At 41.7% G+C, this 10,678-nt stretch overlaps 1 protein-coding gene across 1 annotated transcript; it reads left to right on the top strand.

Moving 5' to 3' along the window:
- The first annotated feature begins 8,561 nt into the window (after nucleotides 1–8,561).
- On the top strand, nucleotides 8,562–10,494 carry LOC114708348 (signal recognition particle 54 kDa protein-like). Its single transcript, XM_037197111.1, is given in 2 exon segments — nucleotides 8,562–9,810; nucleotides 9,812–10,494. Coding segments are annotated over 2 exon segments (1,512 nt in total). The 5' UTR covers nucleotides 8,562–8,602; the 3' UTR covers nucleotides 10,116–10,494.
- The last annotated feature ends 184 nt before the right edge of the window (nucleotides 10,495–10,678 follow it).

Raw genomic sequence — 10,678 nt, 5'->3', positions numbered from 1 at the left:
ATATATATATATATATACACACACACACACACACACATATATACACACACACACACACACACACACACACACACATATATACTTTTTTTTTTTCCCCTGTGGTCCCAGCACTTGAGAAGCTGAAGCAGGAAACCAAGAGTTGTGACAAGCCTGGGCTACATAAAATATGAGGCCTGTCTAAAAAGAAAACAGAAAAAGCCAAATGTACCTACCCCAAGCCTGCCTCACTTCCCACCTCTACTTCCCAAGTGTTAGGATTTCCGGTATACACCACCATGCCCAGTTATCAAAACATAAGGTTAAGGAAAAAAAGAAAGAAAGAAAAATCGGGATTGGGGATTTAGCTCAGTGGTAGTGTGCTTGAGTGCAAGGCCCTGGGATCGGTCCTCAGCTCCGGGAGAGGGGGGGAATCAAAAATACAAAGAAAAATTGACAACTTGGATATTCATAGAACTATTACATAAAAAATGTCTAATTTTTGTCAAATGCATTGTGTAATTTTGTTTGTAAAAAGATAATTATAGCCGGGCGTTGGTGGCGCATGCCTTTAATCCCAGCACTCGGGAGACAGAGCCAGGCGGATCTCTGTGAGTTCGAGGCCAGCCTGGGCTACCAAGTGAGCTCCAGGAAAGGCGCAAAGCTTCACAGAGAAACCCTGTCTCGAAAAAAACAAAAAAACAACAAAAAAAAAGATAATTATATAACAGAAAGAAGCGCTAGAATGATAGGTATCTACAATCAGCACTATCTCTAGGTAATCAAAGTATCAAGGATTTCTCCTTGTTTACACTAAACTCTAATTTTGGGACTGAACATTCATTGCTTGTATAATTTCTTCAAAGTTAGAAAAGCAATCTGGTAGGACAAAGATTGAAAGTGTATTATTTTATTTAGTGTATGCACAGAAATTGAACATTAAGCAACTAAGATAGCTATGAAAACATAAACTTCTAACCTCTCTCGGCGCTGTCCTTCCCTATCTCAGCCTTGTTCTAGGTGGCTAAATCTTTAGTTATCTGATAGTGCTTCAAAGCTGGGAATCAAAGCCTGGGTTTTGAGAATCCCAGGCAAATGTTCCAGAGCAGAGCTGACTCCAGCTCCTCCAGTTATTTTAAATATCTCACACTAAATGTGTGTTTGTCTGCCTATTGCTGCTGCCATGGATGGCTCACCCAGGTCACTGTCATGAAACAAAGATGTCTCAATAGATTGTACTTTTTAAATGAGCTGGTCTACACTGGCGTTAAACTATGAAGGGAATTTGCTGATGTAAGCAATAAGGGTCTGATCCTATTTTCAGTATTACCACACAGGAAGTCAACTGAGGTGCTTGTAAAACACACCAGCTCCTAAGCACACTTAACAAACAAGTCCATGGTGAGTTGAGACAGAACAGAGCCTGGGGTTCTGACATGAAGCAGAGCTTGCATCAATCTCCAATGCTGTACCATCTACTAGATTACTACAAACACAGATTTATCTATAAATTGGGTAGCCAGATTACTACAAAGAATTCAATTTGACATGGGTTCTTGGGCCATAATCTTAGCAGCATCTACCATCTAGACTCTTTTTATCTCCCAGTGCTGGGTATGAAACCTAGTACAAACTTTTTACCACTGACTTTCATCTCTGGGCCTTGATTATTTCGAGACAGGATTTTCATGTGTACCTCGGGCTGGCCTGGAACCTCTAATCTCCTTGTCTCAAATACTGGGATTACAGGCACATATTTTTAAGTTTTAACAATCTAAACTTAAACTTAAGGCACTCCCAAAATAATCATATTATAACCTAGGGCATTTTTCCTTGGAAAAGAAAGCATACTGGCAAAATCAGCTATAGGAAAGCAAATGTTTGATGTTCCTGGAAAAGAACTTAAGGGAGCAGGGGTCTCCTCAATCAATGATCTCAACATTATCTGAAGCCTTAAGAAGGATATTCTTAGCCTCTTTGTGACTAATCACCATTGTATGAGAAGACAGCAGAGAGAGAGAGAGAGAGAGAGAGAGAGAGAGAGAACACGAACCAAGAGAGAGGAAAATGGTTATTCAAGAATGCAGCAAAAAAAAAAAAAAAAAAAAAAAATGCAGTGCTATCTGTAGCAGCTGGTACCATTCTGTATTTCAACCGAGTTTGGCATTTCTAACCTGCTTTATAATTCTGGAGTCTGGTCAAAGCAAGCATGTTTTCTCTACACAATCTGGTTTCAGACAGGAAGCCTGCAGTTCTAAGAAACATAGACGCTCAAAAAAAAATCAGAAGGTAAAAAGGTCTGCCATGCCAGTAGCTGTAAGATAGGTTGCCTGTCTCCTAGCAACCTAGAAATGTGAAATGTGATCACTCCCCAGCACAGTAACAGATAACAGCAGAGAAATTCCAGCCTTCTCAGAAACGCTATCTTTTTGGTGAAGAAAAGAGAAACATTACCAAGTCAAGATTTTTCTCCCTTAAAATTCAGTATTTTAGAACCATACATTCCCAACTAAAAAGAGGAAAAAACAAAAGCAACCCCCCCAAAAAAAACCATTACAACTGTGGAGGCTCCTTCCACATGTTGGGCTGAGCCCCCAACTCACTGTTCTGACAGCCTCCTCCTCACATAGAAACCTAATTACCTCTACACTGCTGGTGACAAGGTTGGGCTCAGAAAGCTGCTCTAAAACACTCTGGGGAGAGGGAACAAAGGTAACCACATTCCAAAGGCCATATATGCTGACTACCATCTATGTTAGTAATGACCTGCGGAACAACAATGGGACCTCAGGTCCACCGTCACCAATGAAGGAGTGAAATCCATGCACCACAACTAGAGTGCAGACTGCTGAGGATACAATTCACTTGGTCCCATGATTAGTTTTGCACGTTTTCCTGTTATGTTCCTGAGAACCTTTCTGGTGCAGCCTACCCAGCCATGTCCCTTCAACTTGGAGATTCTTCTCCGGGTGCTCACAGAGAGCGAGCATGTTACTTCTGGGTCAACACTAGAAAGGCTCTCACTCTTCCATCAGCTGGGTCAAGCGAGCCTAGATGCAGCTTAACTGTCACAGTATGGGCCTCAATGTAGCAGGTCCTTGATGCAGGTCTAAAGGAGGGAACTTGCCTCGGAGCACACACAGTGTAACTGAGGAGGGAGGGAATAGTCTCTGATGGTGACTCTGGAGACTAATAAATACTACTGGAGCTAGATTTTTCACCCCATTACTTTTGTTGATTTTTGGACCAATTTTATCTTTACTGTGATCAACACAATGGCATTTAAAAATGTTTTGTTGTTGTTGTTTACAAATAGAATTATAAAATTACTCACAAATGACATAGAAAAAGCCAGGTGTAGTGGCTCACACTTGTAACCTCAATACTTGGGAGGCTGAAGCTGGAACATTAAGGCAAGTTCCCGGCCAGCCTGGGTTGCTACACAGTGAGACCCTGTCTGCCCACCAGAGAAGCCATACACAGTGCTGAGTTTAATACAGAAAAACTTCATATGTCTCTACCAAGATGAAATAAGCCAATAATCCAACAGTCTGAATTTTCAAGTGGTGTTTTGCTTTGTCACACTCTTACACTGCGTCCTGACTTCTTTCCCATATTCCCACTTGGTGCATGATTCCAATCTGCCATAATACTCCTTGGCCTAATAATCTTGGATTTTAAAAATATGTGTCTTAGGGGCTGGAGAGAAAGCTTGGTGGTTAAGAGCTCTAACTGCTCTCCCAGAAGACCCAGGTTCAATACCCAGCGCTCACGTGGTGGCTCACAACCATTTGTTAACTATGCATGTGGTATAGCAACATATATGCTAGCTAAACACACATACACATAAAATTAAAAAAAAATTTTTTTAATATGTCTCTTGGGACTAGAGACAGCTCAGTAGTTAGGAATGCTTGCTCTTCTTCAGAGGACTTGAGTTCAGTTTCCAGTACTCATGGTCAAATGCCTCACAACTACCTATAATAACTCCAGCTTCAAGAGCTCCAATGCCCTCTTTTGACCTCCTCAGGTACCTGCATACACCTGGCATACATACAGACAGACACACATAGACATATAAAGAAAAATGATCAAAAGCCTATAAAAATAAATCTTAAACCAGGCGGTGGTGGTACACACCTTTAATCCCAGCACTTGAGAAGCAGAGGCAGGAAGAACCCTGTAAGCCATCTTGGTCTACAAAGCAAGTTCCAGGATAGCCAGGGCTACAAAAAGAAATCCTGTCTCAAGAAACCAAAAATAAACAAACAAATCTTTAAAAAGGTGCTATTGTTTTGTTTTTAAGGTTAAGGCTATAAAATATAGTACATCTAAAACAAAGGGATCACCCTCCTTTGAATCTAAGTATTGTGCCTATTAGAAATAAATACAGCATTTAAAATTAAAATCTGCAAGAGCCAGGTACAATGATACTCACTGGTAGTCCCAACTTGTGGGGAAACTGAGACAAAAGAATCACTTAGGCCAATGGAGATTGAGAGCCCAATATGGCCAGTTTTGGCAAGCATTAATGTAAGCCTAGGAACTGTAGCCATGAAATTGGATTCTCTAGAAGAGCTGCCAGCTAAAGTCATGCTGGAATCAAGAAAAACGGGCCTTGGCGGTTCATGTTACTGGAGTTGTATCCATGCCAGTGAATGTCCACACAATCCAGAAGAGAATTTGACATTGCTGCTGCCGCTGTTGCTGTTATAACAATGGTGCACACTGATGCTATTGTTTCTGGGATTACCATTTCATAATTGCTTACCACAGCTAGCACAGGGAAGACCCTGGCAACAAAAGTAGCTACCACAGGTAGTTAATCTTTCATTCTATTGGGCATGATAAATTTAATTCAGTAGTTATATACATCTCGATTGGCTTTGAAAATTATAAATTTATAAACTCAAGTTCCAGTTGCTTTTGGGATACTATCTTACAAGGACTCCAACGTACAGTATGGCTCGTTAAGGAAGGGAATGGCTCAGTTGCCTTTAGCCTACTGGCTATGGGTGAGATAGGACCTCTGTTGGTCTTTTCTGTATCGAACACAGATTGCAAGCCCAGTGCCACTTTGAGATCTTTGGCAGCAGTTAACTATGCAGCTCACACACAACTGAGCCGGTATGATAATGAGTATTCAGAGATGGGCAATGCCTGGGGGGGCACTCACCAACCTAAGACAGAGCACCTGTGTGGCCTGGGCAGGCGTCTCCATGACGGGTAAAGTGACCTGCTGACGTCCCACTCAACCCAAGTCAGAAGCTCATTTTTTAATAAAAGGGGGACCTGTAGGGCCCTGGCCTCTGTTTTGGGTAACTGTTGCCTTGCTTGAGGACGTTGACCTTGATATCCTCCCTATGCTAATTCCCTGCCAGGTTCCACCCTCCTGAATGCTTAAGGGAAGTTCCTTGTCTGTGTATCCTGCATAATGGGTGTCAACAGCTTAGATGCAAGATTGTAAAACATGGATAGCAAACTTCTGCCCTCCGGGGTCCTCCCATTATGTTGTAAGCCTGTATTTAAGACCTCCTACCCCCTTCAAGAAATGACATTCGACATTTAAAATTAATATATATATATAATAATTGAATAAATACTGTGAATATAATCTATGAATACCACAAGTGTGATTAATATCATGAGTGTAATTTAAAAAATAAAAAATAAATTTAAAAAAAAAAAAAGAATCACTTAAGCCTAGTTGACTTGGTCAAGCTGGGAAACATGGAAACCAAGCATATTCCTATCTTTAAAAAAAGAAAAAAAAATCTACTAGGTATAGATGGCAGCACAAGCCTCCAAATCTTGGGAGATTGAGATGGGAGAATCAGGAATCCAAGTTCATCCCTGGTTGCACATAGTACCTCACTACAGAAATCATACAGTTTTTTTTGTTTTGTTTTGTTTTTCGAGACAGGGTTTCTCTGGGTAACAGCCCTGGCTGTCCTGGATCTCACTTTGTAAATCAGGTTAGCCTCAAACTCACAGAGATCTACCTACTTCTGTCTTCTGAGTGCTGAGGTCAAAGGTGTGCACCACCATCACCCAGTGATACTTAGTTCTAATAGAAGCAACTTTGAATTTAACTAGTTTAAAGACACTTAGGCGACTGGAGAGACAGGTGCTTGCCACAAACCTGACAACCAGGGTAAGCCAGAGATTCAGTGATGTCCAGCAATCCTACAGTGATATTGGAAACTCTTGGGCCATATAGTCTAGAGTGTGTCAAGCAGCAGAAATTAAGAAAGGGCCTTATTCAAAAACAAGGTATAAGAAGAGAACCTCCACAGGCACTCCACATCATGTAAGTACCAATATTCTCTCTCTCTCTCTCTCTCTCTCTCTCTCTCTCTCTCACACACCACACACACACACACACACACACACACACACACACCTCTTCAGTTGTGTTCTGAGGAACAGCAAAGCAGAGCTAAGATGGGTCTCACTAAGAGACAACATTTAATCTTACAATAAGTGGTACTAGCCACAGGCATTTACCTTCTCTAAAGACTAAAAAAAAGTGAAAAAAATCCTACTGCATAAAGTAGGTGTGGTGGTGCACACCTGTAGGGCCAACCCTCAGGAGGCAAAAGCAGGGATCTCCACAAGCTCAGCACCCTGATCTACATCTGAGTTCTGGGCTATCCAGGCTACATAGAGAGACTCAGTCTCCACCAAACCAAACCAAACCAAACTCACAAATCTTTACACCCAAGGAGCTATGACGTCAATATTGACCTCTCACAAATACAAAAAATACATGATAAATAATGCCAAACTAGTCAAGAAATCCCCAACGTTACAAATATTCACACTACTTAATCTGTTGTTGGGTCCTATTTAATTTTACTTTATTTATTTATTTTGGTATTTTGAGACAGGTTTTCTTTGTGTAGCCTTGGCTATCCTAGAACTAGCTCTGTACTAGATGGCCTCAAACTTGGAGATCTACCTCTGACTCTGCCTAGGATAAAAGATCCAGCCAGAGAGTAAGAACTATACATTTTCTATTACATCTAATGCAATTACTGTGACACTTTATCCTCATCAAATACTTTACTTTCTTTAAAAAAGTGTTTTTTAACTTGTGTTTGTACAAATGTATGGTGTGGTGTGGGGGGTATGTACACACCCACTTCGAGGCTAGAAGGGGAGCTCAAGTTACAGGCAGTTGTGAGCCACCTGACACAGTCCCTGGAAACTGGACTTGGAAGATTAGCAAGTGTCCTTAAGCACTGAGCATCCATCTTTCCAGCTCCAAATTCTTTACTTGCAAGAAGAATTCTCCGCTAACTTGCTATTAATGTATTAGGTATATTTTAAGTCATTCTGACAAGGTACGAGAGACTCGACTATAAGAAAAGAAAGCCGGGCGGTGGTGGCGCACGCCTTTAATCCCAGCACTCGAGAGGCAGAGGCAGGCGGATCTCTGTGAGTTCGAGGCCAGCCTGGCTACCAAGTGAGTCCCAGGAAAGGCGCAAAGCTACACAGAGAAACCTTGTCTCGAGAAAAAAAAAAAAAAAAAAAAAAATTAAAGAAAAAAAAAAAAGAAAAGCAACCTGTTCTAACAATGAGCAAAGGCTGGAGAGTCTACTCAATGAGTAAAGTGCTTGCCATGCAAGCACAGAGCAGTGAGTTCAGACCCCAGAACTGCAGGCCTGCAACCCTAGCAATGGGGCACAGACAGAAGGATGCCTTGGGCTTGCTGGCCAGTCAGTGTAGCCCTAATGGCAAGGTCCAGCTCCAAGCTCAGGAAAACCTATCTCAAAAAATAAAGTAGCAACTAAGAAAGGCAGCCTGATGTCAATCAACCTCAGGCCACTATACATGCCTGTATGGGCAAGTGCACCTGCACACATGTATGCACACTCAAACCACCACACACCCACACCCCCCCCACACACACACACACAAGCAGGAGTTGAACAAACATTTTTCCAAAGACAGTATGCAAACAGCCAGTAGACACAAAATGTTCAACACTGTTAGGTCAGCAGAGAAAACCATGAGCTAATACTTCATATCCACTAAAAAGACAGTAAACACGTTCTTATGCATGTGAAAAAACTAGAACTCTAACAAACTACTAGTGGGAATGGAAAGTGTGTTTCTCAAATAGTTAAGACATATGTCCACACAAAATTTGATGGTATAGCAATACTTCAACATAAAAACAGATACAAGATCTGTGGTTTATCCATACAATGAAACACTATTCAGCAAGAAAAAAGGATAGGGAGCTGGAGAGATGGCTCAGCAGTTAAGAGCACTGACAACTCTTCCAGAGGTCCTGAGTTCAATTCTCAACAACCACCTGTAATGAGATCTGGTGCCCTCTTCTGGCCTGCAAGGACACATGCAGACGGAATACTGTATACACAATAAATAAACCTTTTTAAAAAAAAAAGAGGGTGGCAGTCGGTGTTCCAGCTGGTGGGAGTTGGCTTCACGGTGCTGGGCGCTGGGCCCCTAGTGTGTGTAGCTGGGAGTTGGGCTGCGGGGTCGCCCCTGTCCTCCTGTTTCCAGCGTTTTCCCGGGTTCCCGTCCGCGGCGTGGGGCCACGGCTCGAGGGGTGCCTTTTTGCGAGTTCTCATAAGTACATCTTAAAGCCTTCAAGATGGTTCTAGCAGATCTTAGAAGAAAAATAACGTCAGCATTACGCTCATTGAGCATTGCCACCATTATCAATGAAGAGGTATTAAATGCTATGCTAAAAGAAGTATGTACAGCATTATTGGAAGCAGATGTTAACATTAAACTAGTGAAGCAACTGAGAGAAAATGTTAAGTCTGCAATTGATCTTGAAGAGATGGCATCTGGTCTGAACAAAAGAGAAATGATTCAGCATGCTGTATTTAAAGAACTTGTCAAGCTTGTAGACCCTAGAGTTAAAGCACGGACCCCGACTAAAGGAAAACAGAATGTGATCATGTTCGTTGGCTTGCAAGGGAGCGGTAAGACGACTACATGTTCAAAGTTAGCATATTATTATCAGAGAAAAGGTTGGAAGACCTGTTTGATATGTGCAGATACATTCAGAGCAGAAGCTTTTGACCAGCTAAAACAGAATGCCACCAAAGCAAGAATTCCATTCTATGGAAGCGACACAGAAATGGATCCTGTCATCATTGCATCTGAGAGAGTGGAGAAGTTCAAAAATGAAAATTTTGAAATCATTATTGTTGATACAAGTGGTCGGCACAAACAAGAAGATTCTTTGTTTGAAGAAATGCTTCAAGTTTCTAATGCTATACAACCGGATAACATTGTTTATGTGATGGATGCATCCGTTGGACAGGCTTGTGAGGCCCAGGCGAAGGCTTTTAAAAATAAAGTAGATGTAGCTTCAGTAATAGTGACAAAACTTGATGGTCACGCAAAAGAAGGCGGTGCTCTGAGTGCAGTTGCTGCCACAAAAAGTCCAATTATTTTCATTGGTGCAGGGGAACATATAGATGACTTTGAACCTTTCAAAACACAACCTTTTATCAGCAAACTTCTTGGTATGGGTGACATTGAAGGACTGATAGACAAAGTCAACGAGCTGAAGCTGGATGACAACGAGGCGCTCATAGAGAAGCTGAAGCATGGTCAGTTTACATTGTGAGACATGTATGAACAGTTTCAGAATATCATGAAAATGGGCCCATTCTGTCAGATCTTGGGGATGATTCCAGGTTTTGGAACAGATTTTATGAGCAAAGGAAATGAACAGGAGTCAATGGCAAGGCTCAAGAAGCTGATGGCAATAATGGATAGTATGAATGATCAAGAACTGGACAGTACAGACGGCGCCAAGGTCTTTAGTAAGCAACCAGGCAGGATCCAGAGTCGCCCGAGGGTCAGGTGTGTCCACAAGAGATGTGCAAGAACTTCTGACTCAGTACACCAAGTTTGCGCAGATGGTCAAGAAGATGGGAGGTATCAAAGGACTTTTCAAAGGGGGTGATATGTCTACGAATGTGAGTCAGTCACAGATGGCAAAATTGAATCAACAAATGGCCAAAATGATGGATCCACGAGTTCTTCATCACATGGGGGGCATGGCAGGACTTCAGTCCATGATGAGACAGTTTCAACAGGGTGCTGCCGGCAACATGAAAGGCATGATGGGATTCAATAACATGTGAAGAAGACGCCTTCCTATAGACTGACGTGGATGGTTATGTTACCTCCTTAGGCCTCAGCATCTCCCCCTTTGCAAGTGGGGAGACGTTTCTTGCCTGTCCCGCTCTCATTCTCTAGTCCTGCCTGTTTCCTTTTGTCTGCCTTCTCTTCTGACACGAGGGAGGAGTGGCTGGTGTTTCAGAAGTCATCCTATTTCTGCTTCAGATCTTCTGTAGTTTGACCGTCTTAACACTTCTTAAGTTAAACAAATCATGATGTAAAATTTTAGTACTTAAAGATTTTTAATTGTCTCAAAAGCCAAGCGTCACATTTATAAACAGTCCCGATCAGTAAATTACAGGATATTGAAGGAAAGTGCTGCAAAATAAACTTCAAGTGATAAGTTAAAAAAAAAAAGAAAGAAAGAAAGATAAATTGCTGCAGCATAAATGAGCCTTGAAAGCATTATACTAAGAATAAAGCCACTAACAAAATACCATATGCTGTATGCTTCTTTATAGAAAAATGCTCCCTTTTGGAGTACCAATGTCATAGAGAAAGATTACTGGTTGTTGTAACTAGGATA

Source organism: Peromyscus leucopus, chromosome 19, assembly GCF_004664715.2.
Source record: "Peromyscus leucopus breed LL Stock chromosome 19, UCI_PerLeu_2.1, whole genome shotgun sequence".
Classification (NCBI taxonomy): Eukaryota; Metazoa; Chordata; class Mammalia; order Rodentia; family Cricetidae; genus Peromyscus; species Peromyscus leucopus.
The sequence above is the reverse complement of the archived record's forward strand: the minus strand, read 5'-3'. Positions and strand labels throughout refer to the sequence as shown.